Source organism: Ranitomeya variabilis, chromosome 7 (genome assembly GCF_051348905.1).
Source record: "Ranitomeya variabilis isolate aRanVar5 chromosome 7, aRanVar5.hap1, whole genome shotgun sequence".
Taxonomy (NCBI): Eukaryota; Metazoa; Chordata; class Amphibia; order Anura; family Dendrobatidae; genus Ranitomeya; species Ranitomeya variabilis.
The window spans coordinates 17,879,256-17,897,826 of NC_135238.1; the positions used below are offsets into that span (position 1 = coordinate 17,879,256).

An 18,571-nucleotide genomic window follows, 5' to 3' on the forward strand; every position below is an offset into this window, starting at 1 on the left:
CATCTGTGGGCTTTTCCTACCAGCGTTTTAAAAGTTCAGCAGTTGAGGCGAAGTTCTCCGGCTTTTGGCTGTGCTTCTGTCTGTCCCTGTATTTATGTACGTCTGCATGCCTTATAGTAACCTTCTATTATTTGCTCTCTGTGAAAATCAAAATGTTGCTTTTTTTTATTTTTTACCTTCCTACATCTGATTTTAATTCGCTTCTATAATATGTTTTAAGGTAGCACTTTCAAGAGTAATACTAATGCTTGCTATGAAAAAAATAAAATCAAACCTTATTTACCGTATCTTAATTTTTTCTTTGTTCCCTACCGTGCATGCTATAGGAGGACATTCATTTCCTCTTAGCTTCATGTGATTTTGCTGAGAAAAACAATTGTTTTTGTTCTGGAAAACAATATTGATCAACAAGCCGATCTTCTCCTCGCTCTGCTACCAACTCCCTTCTCCTGACATTTTTTTCCTCTCTGCCTTGTTCCCACCCTCCACTAGATTCATTCTACTTTATCTTCACCTTCCCCATTAGAATTGTTTTTTTGCATACTTTTTTTTGTTTGTTTTTATGTTCATCATCCATATTTCCAGCCAATCTGAACCAGCCTGAAACTAAAAAAAAAATGCCTCTAACTGCAAACTATAGGTAACTGCAAAAGAAAAAAAAAAAGAGGCAAGGAATTTTTATTATGGTCGTATTCTGACCAGAGGTGTGACACTCAGCCTTGTCAAATGAGAGTGTTACTAATATCCATGTTTAATTAATTTCTTTAAGACTGAATTGGCAGATCCGTCTTCGGACGCCTGGCAGAGACTCCATAAAGTCAATGAGGACCTTCAGAATGAGCTAGAGGCGCAGCATAAGCGTCAGGAGATGCTCAACCATCAGCTGCAGACTATCAAACACAGTTACGGAGAAGCCAAGGATACCATCCGTCATCACGAGGCTGAGATTATGAATCTTCAAGCCCGACTTAGCAGTGCATCAGCTGAGCTTTCCATTAAAGAGCAAGCACTGACCAAGCTGAAAGGAGACCTAAAGGTCGAAAAGGAAAAGGCTTATGAAATTCTAGAAGACTGGAAAAATAGTGAAGTGGCGCTAAGTTCCCAGCTAAAAGTCTGCCAGCAGAAGCTGAAAGAAGTAGAGTCCTTGCTTTTGGAGAAAAGGCAGGAAATTCGAGAGCTGGAAATGCAACAGGCGCTGCAGAAGGACTATCAAAAAGAAGCCCAAAGGTTGCAAGACAAGCTTGCAATCCTTCAGGCTCAGCTGGATGCAAGCGAACAAGCTCAAATATTAACAGAAGAGAGACTTCAGATGAATTACGAACAGTTGCTAGAAAGCTATGAGAAGGAGAAGCAACTGTTGATCCATAATTTAAAAGAAACGGAAGCCCGTCTTGTAGACTGTGAAGATACACTGCAAGAGAAAGATCAAGTGATGGAAATTTTGCAGAAGGAGAAGCTCAATGATAGTGCAGAAGTTAGCGTATTAGTACACCACCTGGAAGAACAGCTTGTGGGGAGGGACGCTGCTATTCATAGATTGAAAGAATGCATTACTGAGCTGGAGTTAGAACGAGACCAGCTTAAAACGACATGTCAAGAAATGGTCCAGCAGATTGCAGGTTCCGACTCTGACATTTCCAGTTTACAAAACAGAATTAAGGTTCAAGAAATGGAATATGACCAGTTACGGAGTTCACTGGAGAAATCAACAGATGATATTCTGAAGGTGCAAGAGGCACTCAGAGCTAAAGAGGAAGAATTAAAAAATTTCTATGATGCTCACAGTAGGCTTATGGGAAAAAAGGATCAGGATATTAATGAAGCACTTATTAAGATGGCAGCTCTGGGAAGCAGTCTAGAGGATACCGAAATAAAACTGAAAGCCAAAGAAGAGGCTTTGAAAAGTTTGGGTGGGTTATGTTTGGACTCTCGAGCAAAAGAAGTAGAGTCTGTGTACCTTCAGTTAGAAACTGCAAAACGTAGAATTTTAGAGATGGAACCGTGTCTGCAGTCAGAAGGTGGTGATGTATTTGGTGAAGTGTTACACAGAGATGATCTCTTGGTGGAAGTTGGCCATGACGTGCCACTAGACACTATGGACAGAAATGCTTCACTGGCAGAAAAAGAACAAGACACTGGAGTGAAAAGACAGAGGATACGGTTTTCCAGTATTCAGTGTCAAAGATATGCTCCTCTTGATTGCACAGAGAAAACATGGACTTGTAGTCCAATGTCTGACATAAACCAAGAAGGAAACATCTTGCCTGAAATGACTGTTCCAGATCAGTCTTCTGGAGCAAATGACTTGGACAGTTGTCTGTCCATTATCCATTCTCTCGAAAGTAAGCTCTATATAACGGAGGAAAATCTGAAAGATCTGACCCTAAAGCTGGAAAATGAAAAGACCAATCATCAAGAGACCCTTTTGGCTCTGCACAGTCAGTGGGCAAACGCTGAGGCTAGTCTTAAGGAACAGCTCCAAGCTAGTATAAGTCAGGTCAACGCTATGACGTTCCAGATGGAAGAGATGCAAAAAGAGAAACTAGGTTGCCCCTCAGATATGACCAAAAGAGAAATTGTATGTTGTTTAGATGCATGTTGCAACCTCCATAGAGAAATACATGAGGTAGAAGAATCACGCCTAACATCCTATTCGTTCACCAGCATTAAGCATGGTCTGTCAGGCATAATTAAATCATTACAAAAAGCTATCGGTGATTCATCAGATCATCAAAATCAGGATAAGGGTTACCAAGCAGAATCTATATCACAATCTCCTCTGAATCCCATCCATAGACTATCAGAAAAAATAAACTTTCAGGCTCAGTTAATGTATAGAATGGTTGAGTCTTTGAGAAAATCAACTTCTGAAACTAATCTACAGGGTCATGAAGGTGAACAGAAGGGAGATCCCTCTACAGATTATCTGGTAGAAATGTTTGCCCGGAAAATCAAGCTAGAGAGAGATTTCTGGGACAGGATTGATCAGATTGGAATAGCCATTGTGGGGAATGACGGGGTAGTAGCTTCTAAAGCGTCTGAATTGAGTGTAAATACAGGTTCTGATGTTCTCCAAACTTTGACAGACAATACTTTACTCAAAGCAGAGCTTTACCTGGCCATTCACAAGTCAAAGGCTCTGGAAGCTGATCTTAAGATAGCAGGAGCTGCTCTAGAAGGAATATCTGTGGAGGACATGAGTGCAAACCTATCTGGGTGTCAGAAGATGGGACACCATCACATCATTGACTGTGAACCGTACAGTTCGGAGAACACCAGCCACCACCACCTCATTGACTGTGAACCGTACAGCTCGGAGAACACCAGCACAGCATGTTTAGAAGAACTTTCTAATCATTTAAAGGAAAATGCAGATGAACTAAAGAGAATCTCATGTGCCCTAATGTCCATGTCGCCTGATGAATGTCAGGGATCTATTGGATCCCTATTGCAAACACACCAACAGATCTGTAGCGTTCAGTTTAGCTGTCCTCCCTCACTACTTGTACAAGATGCTGTCGTGCAGGCACAACTGTGCTATGTAGCTTGTAAAACACGGCTTGAATATCAGAGAGAGTTGAGGAGGAGCATGAATGCTCTGAGCCACAATCACTCTGAAGCTTTGTCCAAGTTGCATCAAGACTACCAGGAGATGCTACGACAGAAGCAACGTGAACTTTCAGAAGTGATGGAAAGAGAGAGAAATGCGGCTGCTGCTGTAACCAGTCAGGTTGAAGATACGGAAAGATTTCTCGGAGAAGCAGAAGAAAAATTCAAAGAAACCATGTCAAAGCTTGATAGAGAATACAAGAGTGAGATGCAGACCATGATGGAACGCTGGCTGGAACGGGAGAATACTTTGAAATCGCAGCATCTACAGGTTAATACTAAACTTCAAGCTTCAGAACGAGAAAGGATAGAAGCGGAGAGGTTTCATAAGGAGAAAATCGAGAATTTGGAGAATCAGTTTCAAGAGCAGATTCAAGAGCTCCAAATCATTCATAGAAATGAAATGAAAACACTGGAGGATCGCTATACCCAAAGTATCCAGCAGCTGCAGGATACACTGGACAGCTATCAAAGGGAACCTCCGTACACACCGTCACCAGTGGACTCGACGACTCGCAGTATTGCTTCTGATCAAGAAACTCCTGTTGATGTGGACTCCATGAATCTTCTGAAAGGTCGAATTCTAGAACTGGAAGCTCAGATGAACACGATGAGAGTGGAACTTGAACAGAGACATCCAGAAGACTATATGTCCTCCATAAAGGAGAAATACCAGGCAGATTTTGAGAACTTGAAGGTCCTGTAACTACATTACTAAGTCTTATTTTACTGTCCACTCATTACTGTGTCTAACTCCCAAAGTAATAGGGGTGACTTGTGATGCCCAGGCCTAGACCAATACTTCTGTGACTTTCATATCATAATTTGTTAGTCAGCTTCTTGTATTCAGGAAATAGTCTAAATCTTCTCCATTGAATATGGCTTAGTTTTATACATTGTCTTGTTTGTTTTTTTCCCCCATTTGTAATAATTTCTGTATCCTCTTTTGAGTGAGACCATCTCCTTCCCCATTATTGTATGACCTCATAGACAACCCCTAATGACTGCGTACTATCAGTTTTATTACTACTGTAGATGTTAAACCCGTCATACAAATTAGATGGCTCTCAGCTGAGCAATACTTCGGCCATCAGCCTCCTCTGCCAGTTCTCTCATACACAAGTGTGTTCGTGAGCATTCCTATGTTTTCTGAAACAGCCATCATGAGACATGTCTAGCCATAGCTTATCTGTGGGAGAGAATAAGTTTAGCTTGAAATCAGAGATGCCTTATCAATATTCCCCCCCCAAAAAAAACCCAAAAAAAAACGGGCCTCCCATACACACTCTTAGCCAAACATCAGTATAAATGTGTATGGGGGATTTAGATTTTGTTGGCAGATTCAGTCAATGTTTTACAATATTCACCAACTAATGCCTGTGGGGATCAATAGCCACATCAATAGAAATGGATATCTGTTCGATCCATTGGCAAACGTGGTCACGCCACCTAGACCTAGATGTGCAGGTGTCAGAACTTCATGGACACTACAACACTAAACCACGACGCAAAATAGTCAGGAGAATTTGAGATATCAATTGTCTTGTTAGATTAAGAACTAGCAGACTGCTCTGTAAATTTAGTATCCTGGCAATTCATATGGGTTTGTGACTGTATACTTCTGAGGACATTGCTTACCAATGGATGAAGTCATGCAGAGGATATAGTGTGGTCCTAATAGTTATTAGAGAGATAGGCAGTAACTCGTATATTGTAGAGGTCCAACCTCTGGGTCCCCCACAGATAATGAGAAACTGGCTTAGGAATACCACAACTCCATTCATTCTTTATAGGACTGCCGGAGGTAGCAGTGTAACATACAGTACAGACCAAAAGTTTGGACACATCTTCTCATTTAAGGATTTTTCTGTATTTTCATGACTATGAAAATTGTACATTCACACTGAAGGCATCAAAACTATGAATTAACACATGTGGAATTATATACTTAACAAAAAAGTGTGAAACAACTGAAATTATATCTTATATTCTAGGTTCTTCAAAGTAGCCACCTTTTGCTTTGATGACTGCTTTGCACACAAAAATAAATGATAGTCCAACTAAACGCAAACCGGATGGAATAGCATGCCGCTACAAGATGCTGTGGTAGCCATGCTGGTTCAGTATGCCTTCAATTTTGAATAAATCCCCAACAGTGTCACCAGCAAAGCACCCCCACACCATCACACCTCCTCCATGCTTCACGTTGGGAACCAGGCATGTAGAGTCCATCCGTTCACCTTTTCTGTGTCGCACAAAGACCTGGTGGTTGGAACCAAAGATCTCATTTGGACTCATCAGACCAAAGCACAGATTTCCACTGGTCTAATGTCCATTCCTTGTGTTCTTTAGCCCAAACAAGTCTCTTCTGCTTGTTGCCTGTCCTTAGCAGTGGTTTCCTAGCAGCTATTTTACCATGAAGGCCTGCTGCACAAAGTCTCCTCTTAAGGGCTTGTTTCCACTTGCGAGAAACACGTCCGTGTCTCGCATGTGAAAACCAAGCTGTGGCGCCAGCACTTTGGAGCGGAGCGTGCTGCTCCATGTGTTGCTATGCGGCCGCACGCTCCGCTCCAAAGTGCCGGCGCCACAGCTTGGTTTTCACACGCGAGACACGAACGTGTTTCTTGCTAGTGGAAACAAGCCCTAATAGTTGTTGTAGAGATGTGCCTGCTGCTAGAACTCTGTGTGGCATTGACCTGGTCTCTAATCTGAGCTGCTGTTAACTTGCGATTTCTGAGGCTGGTGACTCGGGTAAACTTATCCTCAGAAGCAGAGATGACTCTTGGTCTTCCTTTCCTGGGGCGGTCCTCATGTGAGCCAGTTTCTTTGTAGTGCTTGATGGTTTTTGCCACTGCACTTGGGGACACTTCCAAAGTTTTCCCAATTTTTCGGACTGACTGACCTTCATTTCTTAAAGTAATGATGGCCACTCGTTTTTCTTTACTTAGCTGCTTTTTTCTTGCCATAATACAAATTCTAACAGTCTATTCAGTAGGACTATCAGCTGTGTATCCACCAGACTTCTGCACAACACAACTGATGGTCCCAACCCCATTTATAAGGCAAGAAATCCCACTTATCAAACCTGACAGGGCACACCTGTGAAGTGAAAACCATTCCCGGTGACTACCTCTTGAAGCTCATCAAGAGAATGCCAAGAGTGTGCAAAGCAGTCATCAAAGCCAAAGGTGGCTACTTTGAAGAACCTAGAATATAAGACATATTTTCAGTTGTTTCACACTTTTTTGTGAAGTAGATCATTCCACGTGGGTTAATTCATAGTTTTGATGCCTTCAGTGTGAATGTACAATTTTCATAGTTATGAAAATACCGAAAAATCTTTAAATGAGGTGTGTCCAAACTTTTGGTTGTACTGTATTATGGATAGGTAATACATTTTAATGTAGTCAATAATCCTATAAAGGAGTTGTAGAGAAATATGGCGGCTGCCTTCTGTAAACAGTACCGCAGCTAACCTTGCTCTTCCCACCATGAACCGTCCTCCCAGAACCTGCAGCTCCTGTCCTACCTATGGCTGCTCTGGCAATATGTAGGCACTTTGTAGCGGTGTTATGAATGCTGTATGGACCTGCTATTTGGTACTATGTGGTAGTATTATTGGGGCAGTATTATAATGTTCTTCATTTCTAACTTTTCTCTGTACTATAGAGTGGCATGTATTTCAACCCTGCTCAGCCAAATAATAAGAAACCAGAAAGAAATTGCATATACCTGCTTATTATAGTAGCAGAAAGTTCACTTCATCAGGAGGACATATAGATAGGATATTGTACTAGACATGTAGTTGTTTTTTTATTTATTTTTTTTAAATATTGTTTTTGTTAGATATTTTATCTTGTTTATTTCCAGTGATTTTTTTATCAGTCATGAAAAGGCTTACAAAACCTAAATAATGGATTTTTTTCTTATTTCCTGAAATGGCTATTTTTTTTTAATCATTGCCTCTTCATGCAGTCCTCCAGAAAATGGTGTATTAGATTTCATAGCCCTGAACAGATTCTCATGTTGAATAATCTTTGTTTTAAGCTTGATTAGCCCTTTTTATATCCTTTATCTGACTGCACCATCGAGTTAATGCAACATCAATGGCTCTAAGGTTTTATGAATACCAGGAACAGTAAAAGCCTGATTTAACGATAGAACGGACACCCTGCTCATTCTCACATCCATTAGTCTGAACCCAGGAGTCTTTCCCGGGTTGGGTTTATCAGATTGCCCCTTTTGTTCTGCACTAGAAGTTCTTTCCTTCCCCTAATTAACTAGAAAAATCAAGGACCTTGATGAAATCTCCTTGCTCACTAAAGAAATTCCCTTTTAACTAAAACCCCTGAACTTTCTTGTTTCCCACCTAATTTTCTTTTTGGATACTCTATGATGTTAGGTGGCCATGCACATTAGATAGAAGATGTTTGAACATTCGTGAAGCTGCCCTACAGTTTTATCCATATTTGTCGTACACTGCCATACACGTTTAATGACCTGAGCAACAATCATTTTTAGAATGTTTTGATAAAACTCTTTAAAATTGTGATTAGTCCACCTCTCCTTTAAACACTACCAACTTCTTTTCAAGCGGTTGACTTCTCAATGAATCAGTCTTTGTTCTATTTCACTTGGCGATCATTTTTAGACTAATGGGTATGGCCACTTTCAAGCCAGCTGTAGACCATAGACGAGTCTGCCGTATTAATTTGGGAGGTTTTCAGAAACTATCAGGCAAAGTTTTTCACTCAAGTTGTATTTTTTATCTTAGTACTCTAAATTAAAACTTTCGCTGGTGATCGTTTATCATGTCGGATTCCATAGTTTTGACAGCCTTATATACACACCTGTTGGCCAATTACTTTATTCATGAACACACACACTTTCCTGTAATGCCTGTGGCCATCTTTATGGCCATTTCAGTCACAATTTTGCCAATTTTTAGTCTATCATTGGTCAATCCATTCATATCAACACTGTCTTCACTCTTCTGCTCTGATTTCCTTAGCAACTCAAGACGTAGCATTATTTTAAAAGGTTTCTCCATCTACAGGCGACATGTGAACGAGGCTTTACTGCAATGGAGGAAACCCATCAAAAGAAGCTTGAGGACCTTCAGAGACAACATCATAGAGAGCTGGAGAAGTTGCGGGAAGAGAAGGACCGCCTCTTAGCAGAAGAGACTGCGGCTACCATATCGGGTACATGACCATGATACTCTGCACTAGTAGTATAGGTCACTTTCTGACTTCTTCACCAAGCGTCTCTTTGTTCAGCTAGCTTTGCCATCCTGTTAAAATGTTCCTCCTTACAGCCATTGAAGCAATGAAAAATGCACACCGCGAAGAAATTGATAGAGAGAGGGAGAAATCCTATCGATCTCAAGTCAGTAGCATCAATGCGGATGTGGAGTCACTGCGGAGGCAGTATCTGTAAGTTGTCTCCCTCTAAAATGGTTGCGTGCTTTCCTCCTGACCAATACTGTCTAATGTTTACTATGTACTCTCTCCTGACACTTTATGTATGACACAAATGAAATATGAATTTGGTCGTGTGCTAGCAGGCAGCATTGTTGCAGGCTCCCATTAAGGTTCATATGGTCCTTCTTGCAGGGAAGAGTTGCAGTCTGTGCAGAGGGAGTTGGAAGTCCTCTCCGAACAATATTCTCAGAAGTGTCTTGAGAATGCCCACCTTGCTCAGGCTCTGGAGGCCGAACGCCAAGCTCTACGCCAGTGTCAGAGAGAGAACCAAGAGCTTAATGCACACAACCAGGTGACGGTCATAATGTGGCTGCCTCTTTATTCTTCGAACCTCACAACTGTGCAGTGCATCCTGGTTTACACACATTTTGTTTTTGTTGTGTTTTAGGAGTTGAACAATCGATTGGCCACTGAGATAACGCGGCTTCGAAATCTGGTAACTGGAGATGGAGGGGAGGTATCGCCTCTCACCCAGGGGAAGGATGTTTACGAGTTGGAGGTAAAACCATTTTTTACCGTTTTTTTTTTTTTTTTTTTCCAGCTCTAAGGGTTGTGTTGAAAACTCCATTTACACAGGATAATTGTAACCATAAACAGGCGCTGATCACATCCCGGTTACACTGAACCAGGAACCATGATTTTAATTTTATCAATAAATCATCTGAAGAAGCATTTTGCTCAGTCGACAATCGGCAAATGTTCACATGGGACAGTGTTTGTGAATGAGCATTTGTATACACACTCCAACAATTATTTAAACAAGGAATTTTACTCTGTCGCCTCATTGGGGGACACAGGACCATGGGTGTTATGCTGCTGTCCACTAGGAGGCGACACTATGCATAATCTGAAAAAGATTAACTGTGGCTCCTCCTGTGCAGTATACACCCCTGGACGGCATCAGCCTTCTCCAGTTTTTGCTTAGTGTCGCATAGGAGGCACACCTAAAAGATTTCTACTCCGTTTTTTCCGACGGGATTACAGATGAAGAAAAGTGGGTCTCCTGTGAGGCTCCCGTCATGGCTCCTTCCTCGGCCCCCTATTATGGGGTGCCCAGTTGAAGTAGAGATGGCTATTCCCCATGTTGCTCCTTCCCCAGTCCCTCGGGTGCTGGTTCGAAGTCGAGACCCCCCCTCCTTCCCCAATTCCTTTTGGTTTCTGGGTTGAGGTCGAGGCGAGGATAAAGGCCCCTGAAGGTGACAACAGCACCCTCCCTATCCCCCTCTGGGGGTATTAGGTTGAGACACCTCAGGTAGGGCCTGTACAGGCAGCATTCTACAGCTCCCAGCAATGGGCCAGCACACTGCGCCTGCATCCAGGAACCCCAGCCCAGCTGCGGGCTCCTGTTGGGGCCGGGGGGAGTGCAGGCAGGCATGGCACACACAGACACAGGGCTCCCTGCGCCCTTGTCTCTGTGGCAGCACCAGCTCTATACTGCCTCAGGGAAACCCCTACCGGGCTCCCCCTTCCACTTATAGCCCCACCGCCATCCTGCCTTTAAATCCGGAGGGGTCCGGTTCAGATCCAACCCCCTCCCGGACGTTCGCGCCGGCCTGGAGCCCTTCTGGGCCTCAGGCATCTAATTTAGGCCCCGGCTTCGGCCTAGCTGAAGCTGCCGCCTTCTCTCCGCCCCCCCGGCCCGCCCCCCGGATGACAAATATGACACTCTACAGTGTCATACAGGGGGGCGGATCGAGACGGAAAGGGCATGTTTTTACACAGCCTTGCCGCCTTTTTCCAGCTCTCTGCCCCCTCCTCCTCCTTTCCTCTCTGTCTCAGCAGCCATTTTCGGCTGCAGATTAACCCTGCATCTCCCGGTCTGCAGGACCAGGACCAGGCAGCCAGTCTCCGGGGAGCACAGGACTGTGGATCTTCGGCGCTGGACCTAGGGGCACACTGGTGGGGTAAGATCACAGCTGTTTTTTTTACTCAGCTGTGAATCCATATTACCTATAAGGCTCCCCTATAGGCTTCTCTACCCCTGTAAGGTCCTCTGCTGGCAGCACTTCTGCACTCTGTGCACTATGCCGGGCTCAAGGTCCAAGAGAACCAGGCAGAACTGCTATTATGCATTCTGCACAGCCTGCGGGACCGCTCTCCCCAGTAGTAGCACGTACCCGCATTGTCAGAACTGTATACAAACTAATGTGTCAGAGCCCCAAGAAGCCCCTGCCAATGCCTCGGTGTCTAATGCCACGCCGGAATGGGCTACTCAGATAACGCAATCTATGACGCAGTCTATAGATAACCTAACTTCCACATTGCTTCAGGCTCTGCGGGGTCATGCCCCGGCTATGACAGTTACCCAGCAAAGGGAGAGCTTGACTCAGGAACAAAATGACCCTGGCACATCCACGTCTAGGTCAGGACGCAAGCGGACCCATAGATCAAGTCCATCTGCGTCATCCCATAGCACACGGTCATCCCCCTCTAGGGATAGACACCGTAGCTCCAGGTCATCTAGACCGTCCCATTCCAGGGACAGACGATGCAGATCTCCGCAATCCCTGACCAGAGAAGGCCTCCTCCCCGGCCCACTCAGCAGGGGACGCCTCAGTGATACACAGGTTTCGGAAGGCATCTGCGACTCTGACTCAGACAGAGAAACGGAGGGGTCCCTGATCCCAATCCCTCCTAGCAATACAGCGCTAGTTGAGGACATAATTTCATCCATCCATCGGGTGCTGGACATTTCTGATCCGCCACCAGAGGCCCCAGAACATAAGATTTCCTTTGAAGGACCTCTGAAGCCGCCTAAGGTTTTCTCTAACCACCCAGAGTTTAAGGCGATCCTTAAAAAGCAGCTCTCACAGCCTGAGAAAAAATTTGCTAATCGCAAATATCTGGAGGCGAGGTACCCCTTCCCACAGAAGGACACCAAGGAATGGACAGATCCACCTGAAGTGGACCCCCCAGTCTCTAGGCTAGCAGCACAGACCCTCCTTTCACTGCCAGATAGCTCAACCCTCAGGGACGCAGCAGACCGGCAGGAAGAACGCATGGCTCGTTCAATTTTCGAGGCAGCAGGGGCATCCCTGGCTCCCGCTTTCGCCTCAGTTTGGGCTGCCAAAGCCATTCTGGCCTGGGCAAAGAATTTACAAGCTCTCCAAGCATCCGCTCCTGACCTGTCGGACCAAGCGGTTCAAATAGCAGTTGTAGCAGACTACATGCTCCATGCAGCTCTGGATTCAGCAAGGGGAGTAGCGGGGATAGCATCAAACGCCATCACGATTCGGCTTATCCTCTGGCTGCGGGAATGGAAAGCGGACGCAGCCTCAAAGAAGTCCCTCACGCACCTACCCTACCTCAGTGGGAAACTTTTCGGTGAACAGTTGGACACTGATATCCAACGCCACCGGGGGTAAGAGTACTTGTCTTCCCCAACTGAAACCTAAACGCACTTACAAGAAGCGTAACCAAACTCGATTCCGATCCTTTCGGAATTCCTCCGGCTGGTCCGTCTTGCGTCTAGCACAAAATCGTAACCGTTCCCCACGCAGGGACAACTCACGATCGACGCAAAGGTCGGACAAGACCTGGCAGTCAAAAGCAGGCCAGCCTAAGCCCAGAGGAGGAAAATCTCAAACTTTCTCCTCATCATGACTCACGGACTCCGGAAGACACCACACCAGTAGGCGGCCGACTTTTGCTCTTTCATCAAGTCTGGCTGCCTATTACAGAAGACAGGTGGGACAGGGAACTAGTGTCTTCCGGATACTAAATAGACTTCACCTCCAACCCGCCGGACAGATTCTTCCTCTCTGTCCCCCCAAAACCGCCAGCCAAGGCTCGTGCCTACCACCAAGCGGTCTCCTCGCTTTTTCAAGCAGGAGTCATAGTACCGGTACCCACGACCGACGGCTTCCGAGGGTTCTACTCCAATCTGTTCGTAGTTTCCAAGAAAGGAGGCAGCGTACGGCCCATACTAGACCTAAAACAGCTCAACAAATATGTACGGGTCCGTCACTTCCGCATGGAGTCCCTTCGGTCCATCATTGCGTCCATGGAGAAGGGAGAATATCTCGCCTCCATAGACATACAAGACGCATACCTGCATATACCCATTGCACCTGCCCATCAGAGGTTTCTCAGGTTCGCAATAGGCCAGGACCACTACCAATTCGTGGCTCTCCCTTTCGGACTCGCCACGGCTCCCAGAGTGTTCACCAAGGTCATGGCAGCCACCATGGACGTCCTGCACTCCAGAGGCATAGTAGTCGTTCCATACCTGGACGATCTACTCATCAAGGCTCCCACCTTCAAGGACTGCGAGCTCAGCGTCTCAATCACAACCGATACTCTGTCGCATGGGCTGGTTAATCAACCTACAAAAGTCATCACCAACCCCGAGTCAGTCCCTGACCTTCCTGGGAATGTTATTCAACACCTACAGGGGTCTAGTGCTCCTTCCCAAGGACAAGGCACTGGCTCTCCAACTAGCAGCTCGCACCCACCTCTGCAAACCCCCTCGATCTCTCCGGTTTGCCATGAGAGTCCTCGGCAAGATGGCAGCAGCAATAGAAGCTGACCCATTTGCCCAGTTTCACCTCAGACCTCTCCAACTAGCCATTCTCAAGTCCTGGGACAGGAATCCCTTTTCTCTTGACAGGGAGTTCCAGCTAACGTCGTCAACCAGGAGGTCCCTGCACTGGTGGCTCAAGCCAACCTCGCTAGCAAAAGGGAAATCCTTTCTCACAGGTCAATGGAAGGTTCTGACCACCGACGCGAGCCTGACGGGTTGGGGTGCGGTGCACCTACACCACAGGGCACAGGGCAAGTGGTCCCCAGTGGAAGCGACCATGCCCATCAACATCCTGGAAATTCGTGCCATCCTTCTGGCATTGAGGGCCTTCCATCAATTACTGGCAGCCTCTCACATCAGAATACAGTCGGACAATGCCACGGCTGTGGCATATGTGAATCACCAAGGGGGGACCCGCAGTACCCAGGCGATGCGAGAAGTGTCACACATCCTCCGCTGGGCGGAGGACACAGGGTCGGTTCTTTCGACGGTCCACATTCCGGGTGTGGACAACTGGGAAGCAGACCTCAGCCGACAAGGAATAGACTCGGGAGAGTGGTCTCTCCATCCCGAAATTTTTCAACAGATCTGTCTCCGCTGGGGGACCCCGGATGTGGACCTAATGGCATCCCACTTCAATGCCAAGGTCTCCAACTTCATGGCCAGAACACACGATCCGCGGTCGCTCGGAGCAGACGCTCTGGTTCAGGACTGGACCCAGTTCCAGCTTCTGTATATTTTTCCACCTCTCCCCCTGATATCCAGAGTGGTGAGGAAGATCAAACAAGAGGGAGTTCCAACCATCCTAATTGCACCGGACTGGCCCAGACGCACATGGTATGCCGACATCATACAACTCACAGCAGACGCCCCCTGGCGCCCCCCCGACCGCCACGATCTTCTACCACAAGGCCCGTTCTACCACCAGAACTCAGGGGCTCTCAATTTGACGGCGTGGCCCTTGAGACCTGGGTTCTAACCCAGGCAGGGCTCTCGACGGACGTCATTGGAACCATGATCAGAGCACGGAAACCAGCCTCTGCCAAGATTTATTACCGTACCTGGAAAGCTTTCTTTACCTGGTGCGAATCTCGTGGCCAGATCCCACTCCCTTATTCCCTACCCAAAGTACTTGGTTTTCTCCAATCGGGTCTGGAGGCCAGGCTGTCATTGGGCTCGCTTAAGAGCCAGGTGTCAGCCCTCTCAGTGCTTTTTCAAAGGCGCATTGCTACCAAGCCGCAAGTAAGGACTTTCCTTCAGGGGGTTTCCCGATTGGTTCCCCCCTACAGACGACCACTAGAAACGTGGGACCTCAACCTGGTCCTGACAGCATTGCAGGAACCACCCTTCGAACCCCTTAAGGAGGTCCCGCTCCGCCTTCTTTCCCAGAAGGTGGTTTTCCTGGTGGCAATCACCTCGCTACGCAGGGTGTCTGAACTGACAGCACTCTCCTGCAGACAGCCCTTCCTGGCTTTTCACCAGGACAAGGTAGTTCTTCGTATGGTCCCATCCTTCCTTCCGAAGGTTGTGTCCGACTTCCACCTCAATGAGGAAATTTCACTACCATCCCTTTGTGCGGTTCCGGTTCATAGAGTGGAGAAAGCTCTGCATACGCTTGACCTTGTCAGGGCATTGCGTATATACGTGTCTAGGACTGCGTCCTTCCTGAGGTCTGATTCTCTTTTCCTCCTTCCGGAAGGCGGCCACAAGGGTCTGCCAGCTTCCAAAGCTACCCTTGCCAGGTGGATCAAATCCACCATACAAGAGGCCTACCGCCTTAAGAATTCTCCTCTTCCAGCCGGTATTACGGCACACTCTACACGGGCGGTAGGGGCCTCCTGGGCCATTTGGCACCAGGCTTCGGCACAACAAGTGTGTAAGGCGGCCACTTGGACTAGCTTACACACATTTACTAAACACTACAGGGTTCATACCCAGTCCTCAGCGGACGCGAGCCTGGGTAGATGTGTCCTGCAGGCGGCGGTGCCCTAAGTATAGGGGCCTGTCTGCACAATATTCGTCCATTGCTTCCCACCCAGGGACTGCTTTAGGACGTCCCATGGTCCTGTGTCCCCCAATGAGGTGAGAGTAAAGGAGATTTTTGTGTACTCACCGTAAAATCTTTCTCTTAGCCTCTAATTGGGGGACACAGCTCCCACCCTGTTGCCCTTTCCGGGCCGTTGTAACTGTTGAGTTCTCATATTGTTTTCTTGAGCTCTTACATAGTTGCCTTCTTACAGGCATAATTATGTTATTCATGTTACGTTCCTCCTACTGCTTTTGCACAAAACTGGAGAAGGCTGATGCCGTCCAGGGGTGTATACTTCACAGGAGGAGCCACAGTTAATCTTTTTCAGATTATGCATAGTGTCGCCTCCTAGTGGACAGCAGCATAACACCCATGGTCCTGTGTCCCCCAATTAGAGGCTAAGAGAAAGAGATTTTACGGTGAGTACACAAAAATCTCCTTTTTTTTCAGTTAGTCTTAATAATCTTGTTTTTGGAAATTTAGATTATAACTTCCATCTCTTCAGTTTTATCTTTGCAGGGGCCTGACTTTGCTAGCCAAACATTACACTTTTTGCATGAGAATAAATTAAATAGTTCATATAGTACTCCCAGAGCATGTGTTCACCATGAATTGTCAGATTTCTCACACAATCTTCAAATGGTTAACCTGCCTCCCTGACCGGATGAGTTCATCTGTATAGCAGTCTTCTTACATTATTGGCCTTGTGTTTCCCTTCCGTCATGAACATGTTTTACGATTACCACAAAGGGTCGTGTTCTCCATATTTTCCAGGTCCTGTTACGTGTGAAGGAGTCTGAAATCCAATACCAGAAGCAAGAGATCAGCTCCCTGAAGGATGAACTGCAGACAGCTCTTAGGGTAGGAGATGCGTCTCTGAATTTATCTCTTGAAATCTATCCAACCATTACATTGTAAAGCAGTCACAGTAAAGTAACATTCTCCTGCCATTGTATTGTCCTAACGCGCTCATTATATTCTTGTCACCAAAAGGATAAGAAATATGCCAGTGATAAATACAAGGACATCTACTCTGAGCTGAGCAATGTGAAGGCCAAGGCCGAGTGTGACATCAGCCGGCTAAAGGAGCAGCTGAAAGCGGCCACCGAGATGTTAGGGGACAAATCCCCTGAGAATGCATCCGTGTCTGGATACGGTGAGTGGGAAGACATAGCAATTACTGTGCTCTGACATTCGGAAGGGGGAGGGTGGGGATTAAATTATATGCAACCATATACAAACTTGTTCTATAGTGGGAAATGGAAGGATAAATGTATCAAGTCATGATCTAGTTTGTAACACAGATTAGTGTTACTAACTAGTGATGAGCGAATGTGTTATCCGAGGATGCTCGGGTGCTAACATTGATTTCGGCGTCAAAATTAATGATGTACCTATTGACAAGAAATCATTTTTTTTAATTTAAATATATATTTTTTCAGATATCATGAAATCTAAGAGCAACCCAGATTTCCTGAAGAATGACCGGTCGACCATCAACAGACAGCTGCGGAACATCAGGTCCAAGGTACACGCGGGCTCTCATACTTCAGGGATAAAAAGATATTGAGTGATCTGTCAGCCTAACAGATTTCAGGAGATATGGATGTCTGTGTTATTTCAAGATCCCTGGCAAATATTCTATTACTTGGGTCAATAGCGCTCCCAATATTTCACTAACCTGAGAATGAGAGACTTGGCAGGACTTTTTACCGCACCTTTTTCTATAATGTAGAAACTTTTAGACATCCGTATCACCTGAAGTTTCAATGCCTTACAGATGTCACCTCACGTGTATGCCTCAGAAATATTTTTATCAGAATTATCTAATGATCTAAAAATAGGGATAAAAGCTATAAAATGGGAATAATACACGTTTTTGGCCCCTTTGCCCATTCCTTGGACTAATCAGTTTCTAAATGACCTGTTTTGTAACTTGTTTTTCAAATCCCCAAACGTCCCCATTTATCCTGCCTGATCCTTGTGATTTTATCTCCCTAGTTGGTCACTCCGTATAGATCATAATTGTCTGCCTGTTAGTAAGTATATGTGAGTGGTCTTCATCTCACTATGTCCGTGCAGGATCCCTGCATGATATCACACGTTCCCCAGGTTTTACGTGGTCAGGGGTGATGGGAAGGGATCGGAGCACTTGTCACATGGGATTCATGCGCTTTCTTTGTCTGTCTGTGTCTGTGTGTCCCTTTTTTTTTGTCCACGGAAGTCCGTAATTGAGCAGGTCTCATGGGATAACTGAAAAGTTCCACGTACCAGGTTCCCTGACATGTAGGTAAAAAATGAGGCCACCAAACTCTGCATGCACAACTTCTCTCTCCATCCTGAGTGCCGCTTCCGCCGGCCTGTTCCTTTCTTACAGCCTGCAATCTTCACTGTGATTTTTTTTTTTTTTTTTTATTGACACAGAACATTCCAGAAAGATAATGGCACATTTTAAAGAAAAGTCCATGTTACTCTATGTAACGGGTTTGGGCTAAAAGGGTTGTCCGGGAATCTGGATAGGTCATCAATAGCCGACTGGTCCCGACACCCCCACCGATCAGCTAGTCTAGTGGCCATTATTATTGGTACTGCAGCTCAGCTGCTATAGATGTGATCTGATCTGTAGTACCCAAGATTGGCCAGTGTACAGAACTACATCAGTCCGCAGTGGGTCATCCCATATAAACATTGTGATAATATTGTGTTTTATATACGACATTGAGTCTGGTGTCTCCACAGCCCACATTCTAACATGCCCTAAAACATCATGTTCTGTATCCTGCTCCAAATGTAGAAACATCTCCCTAATATTCATCCAGACTTTGTCTCTGTTGGCAAACTGTACAGCCCTTTGGGGTGGTATATTACATCTCTCACTACGTAATATAGAATAAAGTCCTTGGTGCACAATCTGAATGAGGGGGCTGG

At 45.7% G+C, this 18,571-nt stretch overlaps 1 protein-coding gene across 10 annotated transcripts in view; it reads left to right on the top strand.

Moving 5' to 3' along the window:
- Positions 1 to 18,571, top strand: part of MPRIP (myosin phosphatase Rho interacting protein) — an 86,476-nt gene that overhangs the window by 62,306 nt on the left and 5,599 nt on the right. For 2 of the 10 annotated variants that reach the window (XM_077274298.1, XM_077274294.1), the window contains exons 16-23: positions 770 to 4,306; positions 8,666 to 8,813; positions 8,927 to 9,044; positions 9,225 to 9,384; positions 9,481 to 9,591; positions 16,418 to 16,504; positions 16,637 to 16,799; positions 17,086 to 17,171. In XM_077274298.1, coding sequence (XP_077130413.1) covers positions 770 to 4,306; positions 8,666 to 8,813; positions 8,927 to 9,044; positions 9,225 to 9,384; positions 9,481 to 9,591; positions 16,418 to 16,504; positions 16,637 to 16,799; positions 17,086 to 17,171 — 4,410 coding nt within the window. Of the gene's footprint in view, positions 1 to 769; positions 4,307 to 8,665; positions 8,814 to 8,926; positions 9,045 to 9,224; positions 9,385 to 9,480; positions 9,592 to 16,417; positions 16,505 to 16,636; positions 16,800 to 17,085; positions 17,172 to 17,644; positions 17,683 to 17,867; positions 17,934 to 18,571 lie in introns of all 10 variants that reach the window. The other 8 variants (XM_077274303.1, XM_077274300.1, XM_077274301.1 and 5 more) reach the window with 6 other exon arrangements.